At 39.0% G+C, this 16884-nt stretch overlaps 2 protein-coding genes across 4 annotated transcripts; both read right to left on the reverse strand.

The window, feature by feature from the left end:
- Positions 1-1457: 1457 nt before the first annotated feature.
- Positions 1458-7995, reverse strand: LOC132982298 (platelet-derived growth factor receptor-like protein). 2 transcript variants are annotated; one of them, XM_061048705.1, is made up of 8 exons: positions 7782-7995; positions 7560-7611; positions 7120-7286; positions 5267-5409; positions 5016-5167; positions 4579-4872; positions 3528-3667; positions 1458-1990 (listed from the first exon to the last, which is right to left on the reverse strand). In XM_061048705.1, exons 1-8 carry the CDS (start codon positions 7806-7808, stop codon positions 1766-1768), a joined length of 1200 nt encoding a protein of 399 aa, XP_060904688.1. In that variant the 5' UTR covers positions 7809-7995; the 3' UTR covers positions 1458-1765. The 2 variants fall into 2 exon arrangements, with proteins under 2 accessions (XP_060904688.1, XP_060904689.1); XM_061048706.1 differs by having other exon boundaries at positions 7560-7701; positions 7815-7994.
- Positions 7996-8778: 783 nt separating this feature from the next.
- On the reverse strand, positions 8779-15316 carry LOC132982297 (cationic amino acid transporter 2-like). 2 transcript variants are annotated; one of them, XM_061048704.1, is made up of 12 exons: positions 15127-15316; positions 14436-14809; positions 13266-13421; positions 13020-13185; positions 12784-12920; positions 11905-12127; positions 10522-10658; positions 10322-10424; positions 10099-10232; positions 9832-9998; positions 9633-9741; positions 8779-9550 (listed from the first exon to the last, which is right to left on the reverse strand). In XM_061048704.1, exons 2-12 carry the CDS (start codon positions 14803-14805, stop codon positions 9420-9422), a joined length of 1833 nt encoding a protein of 610 aa, XP_060904687.1. In that variant the 5' UTR covers positions 14806-14809; positions 15127-15316; the 3' UTR covers positions 8779-9419. The 2 variants fall into 2 exon arrangements, with proteins under 2 accessions (XP_060904687.1, XP_060904686.1); XM_061048703.1 differs by having other exon boundaries at positions 14436-14849.
- Between the last annotated feature and the right edge of the window lie 1568 nt (positions 15317-16884).

The following is a 16884-nucleotide window of genomic DNA, read 5'->3' on the forward strand; positions in this document are numbered from 1 at the left end:
ACATAAGTGGACCTATTTCCATTTTTGCTTCTTCTCCACCAAGGCTCAAAGGCACGTTTTGTAATTAACATCAAAACATTTATTTGACAACTTTAGTTTGAGGGCTTCGAAGTAAATAGATTGTCAATACAACATTTAGGCTATTTGAAAAGTTCCCTCGCGTTTTCAAAAGTTCCACTCGATAGTCCGTAATTTAGGCTATAGGAGTTCAGCACTGAATCCACAGCAAACAGCTGTAGGCCTACATTAACAGATATTCTGTTATTTATTGGAGTTCAGAACAGAATCGGCTGCAAGCAGCTGTACATTTACATTTTTAAAACGGAGCCAGGAGAAGCTTCAGTTTTGATACATTTACAAGAGTGTACGGACAGTGGACCTTATCGCTCCCCCTCTCTCTTGCTCTGAAGCCCAACGTCGGGATCTAACGTCAACCCAACATCAGGATATGACATAAGCCCAATGTCGGGATCTGACGACATGAAAACTTTCATTTTGAATCCTGTAAGGATGTCACTTGGACGTCAATAGTAAACGTTTAAAAGACGATAAAAACCAAGTGTCTAACATACAGTATCGACGTCTACAGGACTGCCTTATATGGTTCAGATTGAACGTATTTGTGACGTCTTTCTTGGACATTAAAAAGATGTTTAAAAAATACGTCATTAAAACTTTCATTCTGAACCATAAGAAGTCCTTTAGACCAGTGGTTCTCAAACTATGGTACGCATACCACCTGTGGTACGCGGGCTCCCTGTGGTGGTACGCAAAGTAATCTCCCCAATATAAAAAAAAACCCTGTTCAGCATGAAACAAAATGTTTTTTGTTGTTGTCGTACTCTTATCTTGTCTGTCTTGTATCTATTGGGTTGTATTCATATCAAATGTGGATCTGATGTCAGCCCAACGTCCAGATCTGACCTCAGCCCAACGTCCGGATCTGACCTCAGCCCAACGTCCGGATCTGACCTCAACCCAACGTCCAGATCTGACCTCAGCCCAACATCCGGATCTGACCTCAGCCCAACGTCCGGATCTGACCTCAATCCAACGTTGGTATCTCACGTCAACCCAACGTCCGGATCTGACCTCAATCCAACGTTGGTATCTCACGTCAACCCAACGTCCGGATCTGACCTCAGCCCAACGTCGGGAACTGCTATATAAATACATTCCACTGAAATGTGGCTGTTAACTGAGTACTTTACTTTTTGAAACAAATGTGTAGTATTTGTGTTTTTATACTGTGATATTCACATTTTAATTTATTAAACATCTTTCTAGTTCTTTGGTCAATACACAGTTCCCAAAGGGTTGGGGTCAACAGGGGTCAACTGTGGACAATCAGCAAACTGTTGCCACTGGACCCCAGATCAGACAAATACACTTTTACCTTATGTCTGAAGACATAAAATAACAATATGTCATAGAAAAATAAACAATTATTTCATAACTTTGTTTTATTGTATTTTTATTGTCTACATCAACATCTTTGGCAGGGTCTGGCACAAAAAGAAATCATTAGAAAAAGCAAGAACTATCCTATAAAAAACATATAATACATAAGCTTGATGCACATTACTTAAGATACATTCATCTACACAACAGAATCTCTATTATCATTTTATGTTTCCATGACTCAGACTGACAGAAGATAGGTTCTGTAACTGTCACTCATAACATGCTGTTTAATACGGCGACAATGCAAGCTATTGCACCTGACCCCCCACCCCACCTAACTCCTTATTTCCCCTCAGTATTATCATTTAGTTTTGTTGGTTAGTGGTTTCTTAGGTTTGACCTTTGGGACCACTTTAACTGTGGTGGACACTGATTTAGCTCCTTGCAGGTTCTGGGCGGTACAGGTGTACGTTCCCTCGTCCACGTCCCTCGCCTCATCCACTAGGAGGACAGACTTAAACTGCTGTCGGGCCGATCCTCCAGCCACTGGACTGATGCTCTCCTGTGTGTACAGAGGCCTCCCAATCTGCAACCAGCACAGGAGTTTGGTTCAATTAAAAACAAGAATCATATACAGCACGAGCGATGTTGAGCTTTTATGTTGAGTCATTGATAAATAATTATAGGCCTGGATCCTCAGCAGTTCATAGGTTGTAAAATACAAACAAACCAACTTAAAAGACAAATAATGTTTTCAAAGCCCCAGTGTTATGGCATGTGTTATTCAATTAAAGTAATTTGTCGCCACACAGTTATAGTTACTTAACCATACCAAATCTGAATTAATTTTATTGCCTGTCACTTGGAGTAATTCAGCCTTCTGTTGAGAGGAGGTATGAGATGAATAATGAGGTGTAGAGAGATAGAGGAAGTGCATCGATACCAAATATATTTAGCTGAGTTTTTTGCAGGTGGAATTTCAGGTAAAAGTAAGAGTTGATAATATGGTAAACATGGAGAAGAGTTTACTGAAATATAATATGTGTATGTCTAAACTTGAAGCCATGGGGGTCTGTGTTGTCAGACTAATAGATTACATGGTTGCCTTAGTATTGCTGACTAAGAAAAGGGTTAAACAAAAGTCAAACATTTACTGAAACGACTACAGCGCCCACCTGATGCTCCATAGCTTGACTTTTTATTATGACCCTATAGTTGTGCTCCTTACTGTCTTCTTGGAGAGGGTTTCTAACTGTATTAGCAGTGACCCACAGTACAAAGCTGACACCTAGTTCATTGAATGTATAATTCATTAACTGTAATCTCTGTTTGAACTACCTGTAGTCGTAAGCTTGTTTTAAATATTTGTATTTTTATGTTCATCTAACAGTGTCACAGAAGTTGTCATTCTGGGTCTAACTACAACATTTTATAAATATTGGAGGAGAGCTAATGATATAGAGAATGCTCATTTACTTTCCTATCAACAGCTCTTGCAGTAACTTTGTTGAAACAGCATGAAGACAGCTGGTAGAGGTTTTTAATGGAAGAAATGATTTTAATGAGAAAAGAAAGGCAAATAGAAAGAAAATGGTCAAATTCTGGTAGACACTTCATTCCATTAACGTATGGCAATTGTCTTAATGAAGGGAGACATTTCTAGCCTAATATTTTCAGTATAATCTTACAAAAAACAAAGCGTAAAATCCAGAAATATCATACACCATGCTCCCCCATTTCTCTTGAATTTTTGTTCTTGGCTAACACTTAAAGCTCACTATTGTTGTTTCTCTTGTATTGTATCTCTGTTAAGAAGAGACGAGAGATAGAAGGGTTTAGTGTTGAATACAATTCTTGAGAAGTGACAGCCATAGATATTAAAGTAGCTCAAAGGCCTGTCTTATCTGTACTTTTAATTATTTTTTATGGAGTCATTGCTAACAGATCAAGAGTGGTTGATAAGCCAATAGAAAGTGTTTGTTTTGCATGCTCGTCTTTTGAGTGGGGCAATTGAGTCACAAATAAAGCTACAGTATTGACTGACCAGAGTGAGTGACAAATTCACTATTGTCAGAGGATGTACACCAGTTAAACTGTTCATTCACTCTTCCAAAGAGTCTGACCTGTTGTCCTGGGTATTCCCAGGCGAATTCAACGCCCACGTCCTGCTCTCCAATCACAGAGCAGCTGACCTGCAAATTGTCCCCCACACCCACCGACCCTGATGAGGCCTGGATCACTGGAGCAGGAGGAGCCATGGGATCTGAAATAGAGATTACAGGTGAATTATACTTTTTAATAATTTCAAAGTGACTCTTTTTTTCTTGTGCAATTTAAAGTATGCATATGAAGGAGGTATGGACTACTGCCCTCTTCGAGTATTTAAGTGGTAGACCAACCAACACTGATAACACAAAGTGTCACATCTAGAGCAGTTTTTAATAAATATATATTTTGCAAAGTCTATAAAATTGTGTGTAACAAAAGTGCAACCAAAAGGCTATCTTCCCGGGAAATAAATTGCTTTTGATTTTTCTGTTGAAAGTGGAAGATGTGGTTGCAGTCTAACTCCTAGTCCTAAATGAAACTGAATTAGCATCTTAAAATAGAAGTGCTGAATGAGGTCGAATAGTTAGTTTAAGTTTAAGTGCTCAGGGAAACTGAAACTGTATAAAAATGGTTGAAGATTGACCTAGAAAAGTGTTAATGTCAAATATTTAAATGCAATATTAAAATGACTAGAAAGTCATCCCTCTCGACTTGAGAGAAATGAATGCCAGTAGTGCATAAAGAAACAACAACCAGTTCAACTTTTAGCAGCTGTAAGTATTATTGTTTAGTTGTTTTTACAGGTAGCTTGAAAACCTTGGACTTGAAAGGATTTGTAGTGAATGTCAAAGAGTAAGCTTTGCTATGATTACAATGTAGATGTTCTGAGCCTACAAATGGTTGGTCTGTTTGACTGTTATACTCGTGGGGGGAAAAAAAATGCTATTTTACTCAGTTGTCATCCAGAATAGTAACTTTTCACTGCATGTAAGATGGGCAGACTGCAGTCTCTAAATGGTTTGATCCTCTATAACTATATGGTGCTGGTTTATGTCTAATGCCAAGAGAGGCTTTGACGCAAAATAATAGAAGACAACGATAGGATAACTTATTGGAGGCACTCACAGTTGACATAAATAAGCATGTATTTGGTGGAGCTCTGCCTCAAGTTGCCCAGACTGGCAACACAGAACAAGGCTCCTGCGTGATAAGGCCGAGGTCGATGAATGGTCATGCCTTTCCTCACATTAAAGGAGATCTCCGTTCCATCCACTGCCACCTCCGCTGGTGGAAACTCCCTGTGCAGAGTTACTTTAGCCTCAGGTGATGTCACCTGGCAGGGGAGGACCGTTGGCCAGTTAGATCTCAGCTGAATCACCTCGTAGTAATCAGATGAAGGAACAAACAGTTCATGTGGGTCTGATTGGCACAGGGAGAAGATATGGCAGATTGATGATAAGATAACTGAATGTAAAAAGGCTTTCTATCAAGCTTATGGGAATATAAAACTTGTGATTCTGAGAAGTGTGTGTGTAAGCAGCAATAAAATGTGTTCACTGTACCAGGAAAGAAGACAAAGACTTTGATGGCTTTTTGGTACTCCTTCCTGCAGTCTGTGTCTTCACAGTACATAGGAAAACATGTGTACTCCCCTGTGTCTGCACCAGTAGTGTTGACTAAAGTCAGGACACCATATCTCTCCTGTTGGACAATTCTGCAGAGCCAAAGCAGGAAAGTTTCAAAGAACATATAACATATTGACTTTCCAACAAGATTGTACGTATTATAAAGATCAATAGACCGTGGAGTTTACCTTAGCCGTCCATCATCATCCTCCTCCAGGTACGAGGGGACGCTCCACTGCACAGGTTTGCCTCTGCACCTCAGCTCCAGAGTGTCTCCTGACTGCACACTGATGGTCTCTCCGACCCTCTTAAACTTCCCTCTGTTTAGCACCTTAAAACATCAGACACATGATTATGCAGTTGTGTATAGAAAAAATCATTGCCTTGCTCAAGGCCACCTCGGCAGTGCTCAGTTGAGTGAACTGGCACCTCTCCAGCTACCAGACCAATTTTCAGATTTGGTCAGCACTGGGACTTGAACCGTCGACTCCCTGCAACCCAAGTCCCTACAGACTGAGCTACTGCGTCACATTAAGTTGTGCGTGTGATAACAAAAGAGGATGGAAGCAGCAGATTGTTTTTTATATTTTAAGTTCAAGCACTTTCTGTTGGATCTTATTTAGGAGGGAAGTGATGAGTTAAAAAATGTTATCTTAAATAAGGAAACAAATAAATCCAATGTCCATTACATAATAAACTTATGTGTTACATTGTATAATTGTAGCTGGAATTTATAATGCTTTCAAAGCCCCAGTGTTATGGCATGTGTTATTCAATTAAAGTAATTTGTCGCCACACAGTTGTAGTTACTTAACCATACCAAATCTGAATTAATTTTATTGCCTGTCACTTGGAGTAATTCAGCCTTCTGTTGAGAGGAGGTATGAGATGAATAATGAGGTGTAGAGAGATAGAGGAAGTGCATCGATACCAAATATATTTAGCTGAGTTTTTTGCAGGTGGAATTTCAGGTAAAAGTAAGAGTTGATAATATGGTAAACATGGAGAAGAGTTTACTGAAATATAATATGTGTATGTCTAAACTTGAAGCCATGGGGGTCTGTGTTGTCAGACTAATAGATTACATGGTTGCCTTAGTATTGCTGACTAAGAAAAGGGTTAAACAAAAGTCAAACATTTACTGAAACGACTACAGCGCCCACCTGATGTTCCATAGCTTGACTTTTTATTATGACCCTATAGTTGTGCTCCTTACTGTCTTCTTGGAGAGGGTTTCTAACTGTATTAGCAGTGACCCACAGTACAAAGCTGACACCTAGTTCATTGAATGTATAATTCATTAACTGTAATCTCTGTTTGAACTACCTGTAGTCGTAAACTTGTTTTAAATATTTGTATTTTTATGTTCATCTAACAGTGTCACAGAAGTTGTCATTCTGGGTCTAACTACAACATTTTATAAATATTGGAGGAGAGCTAATGATATAGAGAATGCTCATTTACTTTCCTATCAACAGCTCTTGCAGTAACTTTGTTGAAACAGCATGAAGACAGCTGGTAGAGGTTTTTATGGAAGAAATGATTTTAATGAGAAAAGAAAGGCAAATAGAAAGAAAATGGTCAAATTCTGGTAGACGCTTCATTCCATTAACGTATGGCAATTGTCTTAATGAAGGGAGACATTTCTAGCCTAATATTTTCAGTATAATCTTACAAAAACAAGAAGAGACGAGAGATAGAAGGGTTTAGTGTTGAATACAATTCTTGAGAAGTGACAGCCATAGATATTAAAGTAGCTCAAAGGCCTGTCTTATCTGTACTTTTAATTATTTTTTATGGGGTCATTGCTAACAGATCAAGAGTGGTTGATAAGCCAATGGAGAAGTGCTTGGTTTGCATGCTTATCTTTTGAGTGGGGCAATAAAAGCTACAGTATTGACTGACCAGAGTGAGTGATTCTTTAGTGTTTGAAGATAAGGAGGATTTAATTTTGGAGAGATAGTCAGTGGAGTCTTAAGTGCAGGGATGAATATTCCTGCAACATATCCTGTAACATATCAAATATTATTGTGGTCAGTACCTGTGTGAGTACAGTCTGTGCTGGGGCTGCAGGAGAAGCTTTGATCTTAGGTTTGCCTGTTGCTGCTCTTGGTCCTTTATCTGTGGATTTCCCGAGTTTGGGTTTGTTTTGCTTTGGCCTCCTCCCTGGAGTGGTCTGCTTTTGCTGGGCATCTTTTTGACAGTAAGCTACACAGTGTACAGAGCACACGATGACACATAGATTATTACAAATAGAGATATGGTTAAATGTTTACTGCTTTGACAAGTTAAAGAAGGAACACAAGAAGGAACATGAGAATGTTCTTAAGAATGGATTACACCAATATTGCTTTGTGATCATTTCCATCAAATGCTGACTTCTAGTCTAAGCTGTTTCATGCATTATGCCAACAAGACATTTTAGTAATTCTAGGAACACTTGTTCACAGAACTGCTCAGCAAGTGAATAAAATCACTTACCTAACTCGAAGATTAGGCCACAAATAAGGAGAGCGCTCAACAACAGCCTCCACTGTGACCCAAACATGTTCACAAATGGAAGGATAAATCACTGGAGTATTACAGCAGTTTGGGGATTGTACGTTCATGCACAGAGAAGAAACTGCAGAAACCAGTAAGAGGCAAAGAAAGAGAGAGAAGAGTTAGGGGCAGAGCTTGCCAAGTGAGCGGTCAGCTGTTTACCACAAATTCCTCCTCAGTGAGTGGCATTAGTACCTCAAATTCCTCCAGACTGGCTCAATGGAGGCTTTCAAACCTGTCCGGACCAATGAGGGTCCAGACATGAAGGCCTCTCCATGTGGAATCACACAGCCATGTTTGCTTAGCTGCTGGACTGGGAGTGTGCTTGCAGCGTGAGTCTGGTCCCGAAAGGAACACCATGCAGCCCAGACGAAGCCTGTGGCATTGTTACTACAGGCATTTGGTGCCCAATAAACCTTCTGTCGCTCACTAACTGACTGACTGCCCTCAGGTCAAGCCAATCACAATCCTGAGCAGCTTTATATGAACATAAAATGAAGAAGGTCATGCATTAAAAATGCTTTATTTACTGGTAATCTAACTTTTGACTTCCCTTTGGAGATTTATCAATACATATAAATATATGAAACATATAAACATATAAAATATTGAATATTAAATATTCTTAATTTTCATGTGCTGATTCAAACAGCCTCTTTGCCCTGTTAGAGACTGACATGAACATCAACTTTTGTATCAAACAAATCTGTGCAAACATAATGTGAACATCCAACAACTTAAAATAGTTTATTTTTCTTTTCTTTTATATAAATCCACTTGGTAAGAATCTACAATGTTGACTTTCTTTTTAAATGGACTAGCCTTCACTTCTTGACATATATATATATATATATATATATATATATATATATATATATATATATATATATATATATAAATAACAGATTATTCCTGATGGAATAATATGGGACAAAAAGGACAGGTACATGTATGCAGGTTTGGTTAACTTTTTCAGACTTTTTCCCAGGAAGAACAATGTAAATCTTTTCTTTCGAGTGCCTTGAAAGACACAGTTTTGAGCATGACAGATAAGCTGCTGTGAAAGGTCCTTTTGTTCTCAGTGAACTCCGAGCAACTTTATCCAAGATTACAAATGAAACTTGAACATTTTTGAATAAGACGCCTCTCAAAACATCCAGAAAGTAGTAGCCTTTTTAATTAGGGAAAATATTTACAATATATAGTATAATTAGAAAACATGTACAGTCTCTGTATTTACATTGATCAAACAACTTATTAACAAAGTTCAAGTTAAAACAGAGCAAAGTATGACATTTCTCTATCTACACTGTAAATACTAAACTCTATATTTTGACATACAGAAAAAACAACTGTTGTTATCATAATCACACTTTGTTAGAATTGTACAAAATTACAATAATTCCTCATTTTACAATGGATATTCAAATCTTACACTTGTCATTGAGATGTCATAAAACAGTTATCAACAGGAAAGAGTCTGAGCCCTTTAATACAGGTGATACCAAGTGCTCTGATAGAAGATTTTCAGGCTCCAGGACAGCATCACAGGAACAGGTACAAAATACGTCTGCTATCATTTCAATGTTTACAGTAAGAATATGTAGAAAAGATATAAAGTCCATCAACGTGTCATAAAGTGTCAATGTGGAACAAAAGCTGAGAAAGTGGCCCATGTGTCCATGTTTTTCCCATTCATCACTGAACATGTGCAGAAGCAGATCAGCACTGGTACATTTCAAACAGTAGTTAAACACCTAAAGCTGTAACTCACTGTAACATCTCAATCTTTTTCAGAGCTCAGAATCTTTCCTCTTTAATGACCTTTGTGTCTGTTTTTTCGCTGACAGTTTCAATGTTCATGTGGTCGGCCCTGATACGCTTCCTCTGGACGCTGTGACGTAGACCGTAGCCGAAATAGATGACTAACCCTGGAAAGAAAAACAAGGAGATCATTCAGAAACAAACTCCTTACAAGGACTCTGAATCTTTCAGTCAGAAACACGGCCTTACCCACTAACATCCAAATAGCATATCGTAACCATGTGTCTGCTCCTAACTGGACCATCAGGTATACATTGATGAGTGTGCTAACCACAGGCAATGCAGGGAGTAAGGGCACCTGTGAAAAGAAAAAGATATTGATGTCTATTAGCTCTTAAAGACAAAATGTGGGTCTAATCTTTTGAAATCCCAACTGATATATCCTAACCATAAAAGTAGCCTTTGTTGGATTTTGTGGCTGCCTCCAGATGATGAAAGTGTTGACCAGCAGGATGAGCGCGAGGATGCAGACGATGGCCACACTCCATCCTTCCAAACGAGACAGAGCGTCCAAGGCTTGGGTCAGGGTGACACACAGTGCAACCACACATGCAACTGCAGAAAAGGAAAAGTCAATTGTTGGTGGTCAAGGAAAAATTACAAGCACATGAGACTGAAATCTAACAAGTGCCTCAGTAATGTTAGCTGTTTATACCCGAGAAAACAGTCAAAAGTGTGACTGTTTTTGAGGTGGATGAATTCGGGGAGGATGGAGGCTTCAGGATGTTGAACTTCTCTGATTCTATGATCTTCAGGTCGCACTCTGAGTCAGATTGACTCTCTTGGTACCTTGAATACAAAATTAATTACAACATGAATTTAGTTTTTGTTCAAGTCGTTAAAGCTTTGTGTCAGTGAAAATGGATAAAGCAGCCTACCTGAGTATTAAGATGCATATGGCAACAAGTGTGTAAGCAAACAAAGTCCCGATGGACATCATTTCCACCAAAGCTTCCAGGTCAAACAGCAGAGCCATGATGGCTGAAGATGACAAACAGAAAGAAAGAATTACTTTATTTCTATAAACCTTACAGCATGCATGTACATAGAAGCATGTGAACAGCTGGAGCTTCTGTACCCGCAACGACTCCTGATGAAATGGTAGCTATAGCAGGACTGCCCTTGGCGGTGACTTTGGTCAGGGGTGTGAAAAGCAGGCCATCTCTTGCCATGGCGAACAACACTCGGGGCATTGGGAACATTGAACCCAGCAAGCTGAGGAGAAAAATGCAAATACAGTCTGTAAAGCCACATTCATTCTTTTAGTATCAAGCCAACACCATTATATATTTAATTTAGAGACCGACAGACTGTAATCCTTGAAACATAAAATGTAATTCTCTCTTTACTAGGCCACAGCTCTGGACTGATGATAAAATCTGCATCTGACTCGGACTGCAGTCTAATCTGAGAAAACACAAACGCGTTTTTGTTGTGCTGATTGATGGCCTGTTGGATTCCTGACCTGTTAAATAAAATTACGTAAATGAATGTATTTCTTTTAAATTTTTGATTTGAACAATCTTTTATACATATTTCACCAATGTAATGGCTAGTGAAAGGAAGAAGAGTTTCCTTCTGCTAAGTGAAGTCTCCTAACTGCTCTTAATTGTGAATAAACTACTTCATACTCACAAGTCATGGCAATCTATGTACACAAGAAGTAGAATCATTTTCTAGCAGACAGCGCTGCCTTTTGGGGTTTGTTTGTTTCACAAGGTTTTTTAAAAATCTTTCAAGCTTGGGTAAAGCCTTTGCATTAACTAATGTAAAAGACTGAAACAAAGGAGGTGATCATCTTATCTTAAGCTGTTAACATTCAGATATGAGCCTGTGGATAAAACTATTATGAAATATAGAGTGTGGAGAGTGCAGCTTGTCTGTACTCTGACACATTGTAGCTTTACTAGCACAGCAAGGACAAGCATAATGTTGAGAAAGATTAATGTTTACCATAGCATGCTATGTTTTGTGATAGCATGCTAACATTTACTAATTGGTGCCACAAAAGCCATTGTGAATATTGTTACAATTATAGGTATAAAAAAAATTATGTTTGGGGTGCCGGTGGCCGAGTAATTAATTTTCCCCATGCACAGAGGCTGTAGTCCTCGAAGCAGGCAGCTGGGCTTGACTCCGACCTGTGGCTCCATTCCAACTCTCTCTCTCTCTCTCTCTCTCTCTCCAATTTCCAAATCTATCCACTGTCCTTTTCTCTCCAAGAAAGGCACAGAAAGCCCAAAAATAAATCTTATTTTTAAAAAAGTATAAATATAAGATTTGACCTCATAAAGTTACTTCTATTCATTCTGAGTAGCCAATGGACTCATAAATATTTACTGTAATATGTATTTACTGAGACAATTCTCTCATATTTACACATTTCTAACTCATGATGGCACAAAAAAAAGTAGTTGATCACAAAAATTAGCTGGGAATAATCCCATGTGTTGTTTCATACCTGGTGGACAGAGCACACAGAGATCCAACAGCCACAACATATCTGGCAGGACCCCAGCCCACATACTCAAAGGCCACTGGCAGGGGGCTCTTTTCACTGAGCATGTAGTATGGCATCATCAATGTGAGAGCAGCAGACACAGCAAAGTAGGCCACGAAACAGATCAGAAGAGAGGCCACAATACCAATAGGGACAGACTTCTGAGGGTTCTTCACCTCCTCACCTATGAAAAAAGAAGGGAAAGTTCATTGTACTTATTGTATTTATTACGCTTTTTTTGGGGGGGGGGCACAACAATCCCTAGCGAAACATTTTCATACAGCAGTTATAGAAGTTTTTAATTATTTGATTAGTTAAGTAGAAAAGTGAGAAACACTTCATTAAATCAGTGTTCTGATTAAGATAGCACCCTTCAAAGGACTTTTGTGTCTTCTGGATAAGAGTGAACAAACACAAGTTGCAACTTAAACGTCAAACAGAGGGTCAGGCTACTGTATCATACCAGGCTTCTTGCCAGTTAAGCTTGAAGGTTGAATACTGAAGTTGTAGTTAGACAAAATCACATACATAAGTAGGGAGGATTTCAGGAGCTTCTCATGACATTCATCATCATCATCGTCATCATCATCATCATCATCATCATCATCATCATCACCATCAGACTTTAAAGCAGCAATGTGTAACTCTGACATGTAGCGTTTCAAATTGTCATGGGAAAATGTATTAACTGTATTGATAAATGTCTGCCTATGGGCTTCCGTAGATTTCTAATACTTGACAAAAGCTTGATTATTGGTGAATAATGAAAGTATATATTTCTTTCAATTTGTACAATTTCTACTTGGCAAACTTCATAACGTTTTCAAGTGGTTTTCTGACCTGTTGTTGCGATGCAGTCAAATCCAACAAAGGCATAGAAACACGTTGCAGCTCCAGCCAGTGTTCCACCAAATCCATAAGGGAAAAATCCCCCTTCTCCATACACACTCGTCACATTGGCAGTGGTGCTCAGGTTTCTGCAGAGAGGAGAGAGCATTATCATCATTCTTTACACATGTTACTTCATTTGTGTGAGACAGGCTACTCCACACAGACAAGATCGTATTACTCATTACTTGAGTTCTGCGGTGGCGTTAATCAGAGCCTCCTCACTGATGTACCAGTTGGTGATGTCACCCTTGATGAATCCAGAGATGGTCACAAACACCAGCACTAGGATGTTGATTACTGTGAAAATCTTGTTGATTGTTGTTGACTCTTTAACTCCAAAAGCCAGAACACCTACACAGAAAACAGTGTGATTGGAAAATGTTTTTACATGCAATACTGCCACCATATAAAACCATTTTCAAAAGTTTTACCTGACAGAAGAAGCACCAGAACAGCAGCAAACACATCCGGGTAAGGAGCCAGGCCAGTGAGGCCCATGGGTGCATTTTCTTCAAAGAATTTGGATATGACGCCCCCTATGAGATCGTCAAAGGTCCCACTCCATGCCAGTGCAACACTAGATGTCCCTGAGGAGATAGTGAGAGAAAGAGGCAATAACCTTATCAGCATGAGTCACCACTTTACTGTAGCCATAAACAAAAAATACAGAAATGTTGTTTCCGTCCTTGCCACTATCATACTTTATGATTCTGTTGTGCCACAACCTTGTTTTATGGGATTGTATGTGCTATCAAGGTGTAGGAAAAAAACCTTAAACATACTATTTTAGAGGAAAAAAATTCCATCTAAACTGTCAACCTAGTCTTTCACTGTTAAATTAGTCATTTTTAGAATCTGTTTCTCCAGCAGGTAAAGGTCACTAAAGACTCCCATGTTGATGGTTGATCATTTATGGGTTTTTAGTGTTCCATGTGAGAAAGCATGTTACAAAGTAATACATTTGTCAAAGAAAAACAAAATCAACACGACAACTAATAAGACAGGAATTGAATTGAAATCAATATTTTAGTACAAGTATGGGATACAAGGACACAATGTTCTTTCCAAAATTAATCTAAGAGAAGTTGACTAATTTAAAGCTTCTGAGCTTCTTTGCTGATGAGGAAAATGTAAACAACAGGCTGTTTCTGACTGTTTTACACCTACCCCACGGTAGTGTTTACAAGCAGAAGATCAACTATATAGAGATCTGTGGAGGTTCTCAGTCATGGTTGGCCAGGTCAAGGTCGATCACAAGCATGCAACTGATCAACATTTCTAGCTCCGTCCACCAGTTAGTGTAGAACTGAAGAAGCCTTTCAGAGCAGAGGTATAACGTCTTCAAGAACTTCAACCAAGTCCATTAGCCTTTGGATCAAGCTTAGAATTAACTATATAGAAATAATATGTAGGCCTATATATTTATTTATCTATTTAAGCTGATGGTCTGCTTTGCTTTTGTAGGTTTACTGAGGCATCAGTATTAATTTAATCTGTTTTATAACCAGCTAAAAACTCCTCACAGTATCTTTAATAACAGAAATGGTTATTGATTGATATTGAAAATATATGAAAAAAAATCCATGCAGTTTCAAACTTACCTATGACGTAGGAGAGTAACAGATTCCACCCGGTGATGAAAGCCAGCAGCTCCCCAACAGTCACATAACTGTACAGGTATGCTGAGCCGGTTTTAGGAACCCGGGACCCAAACTCTGCATAACATAACCCGGCAAATATGGATGCCAGAGCCGCTATGAAGAATGATATGATGATGCTGGGTCCGGCTGTGTCTCTGGCCACCTCTCCGGATAAGACGTAGACCCCGGCCCCCAAAGTGCTCCCCACACCGAGGGCCACCAGGTCCAGAGTGGTCAGGCATCGGTTAAACGTTGACTGCTCCCCGTCTGGCTCCAGGGGCTTCCTCTGAGATATGCTCCCAAGAAAAGACTTCACCAAACCGCACGGCATGTTTCTGAAGAGATTATGCAGGAAGTGACAGGTGGGAGTGCAGGCTGATGGTAGTAAGAAATAAGGAGTGAGGGGTGAGGAGTGAGGGAGAGAGGGCGGATCAGTGAATAATTGTCAGATCGACTCCAGAAGAACAGTTTCTCATCAATGAACAGTATTTGTTGATATTACTGAACTACACTGGCACAAGAAACTATTTATTTAGAAAATTAAGTTAACAAATAACCATACAAAGTTGGACAAATCCAGTGTTTTTAAATGCTCATGTGATGAAGTGTAGAGCAAAGAAATCAAAGATGAAATTATACTGAAATCACTCACCTCTGCTGTGTTATCTCCTGTCTCACCGTTGTGCTAAGAAGAGATAAATAGGATTCTTCATTCACTTATATTTTTATGCTTTCATAAATTCTCTTCTTTATCATCCTCCTGATATGAGAGTGCTGACGTCTGGAGTTTTCCTCGCTGCCCACAGCACAAAAACAACTGCACGATTGCACTTTACTCAACCTTCAGGTACACGCACAGCCCCTTCCGTGAACAAGTCGCAGGAGTGCAGGTCAATCTTATGCAATATCTTGTCATTATGGGAGTAAAATAAATAGTTTTCTTACCTTATCAGAGCAGTGTCATGTGAGAGATAACACCTCCTTCCTGCAAATAAAACAAGAGTTAAAGAGCTTTGGCTGAACAGGTTTATATACTGTTGATATATGGTAAGTGATTTGGCAATACAACCACACATTTCCTATCTGATACATCAGGGATGAAAAATAAATAAATGAGAAAACAACTAAAGAAAACCTTCATCAAACAGGATCTGTTTCACATTTTTCCCCCTTTTTTGTTTTCCAAGCAAAAATGGGCATAGAAACTTGTCACATGGTGAATTGCATGTGAAGTTATTAAATAAGGCTTTTCCTGAATATGCCTTCAATATAATCCAAGATTTAGTTTTGGATTATGTCCTTGAAAGAAAGGATCAAGTGAAAAAAAATCGCCAAAAAAAAAACACCCAATGTCTGACAAACATAAAGGAAACATGATTGTCATGATAAAATGTATGTATGTAGAGATTTTAAATATAACTTCATAACTGTATGTCCTAAGAGTGTGTTAACTTGTATGTGTTGACCTCTCTACCTGGAGGTTTGTGCCTGTAGGACCTGTGAGTTAATGACACACAGGAGGACAAAGCGGCTTTCATGGCTCATGAATGCATCAGTCTGCAAACTACACTTTTTGAGAGGAAAAGCTTTCTCATTCACTACTGCAATCAGGGGATTTAAGCTCTCTTAATCCCTCCTGGCATCTTCTGCAGCCGGAAAGAGGCGAGCGTATGTGGACGCTCGGAGTACCTTTGACTGTATCAGAAGCCCAGACTTCATATCTAAAGATCTAAATCATGCAGATAGCGTTTTCAGAGGGAGAATAGAGTCACGCTAATCTTAACACAAGCTACTACACACGTGATGAACTCATGTACTTGTTCATGTGTTTTTATGGCTGTCAGTCATGTATTTAAATACACTTCTCAAATGCAGTGTTACAAGTAAATATTTCTTATTATTGCATAAAACTTCACAGATCTAAGTTAGAGGTCAGAGATTTAAGTTTGACATCGTAGAAATCTTAACTTAATAGATACACAAATGTCTTTACCTTGCCTTCAGTTCCACACCAAGGGACAGGTGCCTGTGTGCTGAAAACAACATAAAATATCTGTGCTGTTGACTCTGATGAAGGAAACATGATTTCTTCTGCGATATATACAAGCCTGGCCTGTGTGACCCTCCCACTCGACAGACTCACAAAGTAGCCTTTCCAGAGCAGTTTGGATCATAATGGGTTCATTATTGTAACGAAGGCAAAGGGTGAGAACTGTGAACTGCAAATCCCATTCAGAATGTCAAAAATGCTTTTGTGCTTGCTTAGTTTGATGTTTTGTTTTCATAATTTTTCATTCCATAATTTAAATTCACAACATTTTTGGAAAGATTTTAGGGACTGCATCCAGTTTATTGGATTGAACAGTCCCAGGGGAACAGTTGAGGAAAAAAAGAAATAATCAATCTGTTA

The sequence above is a fragment of the Labrus mixtus genome, chromosome 10 (assembly GCF_963584025.1).
Source record: "Labrus mixtus chromosome 10, fLabMix1.1, whole genome shotgun sequence".
NCBI classification, from domain to species: Eukaryota; Metazoa; Chordata; class Actinopteri; order Labriformes; family Labridae; genus Labrus; species Labrus mixtus.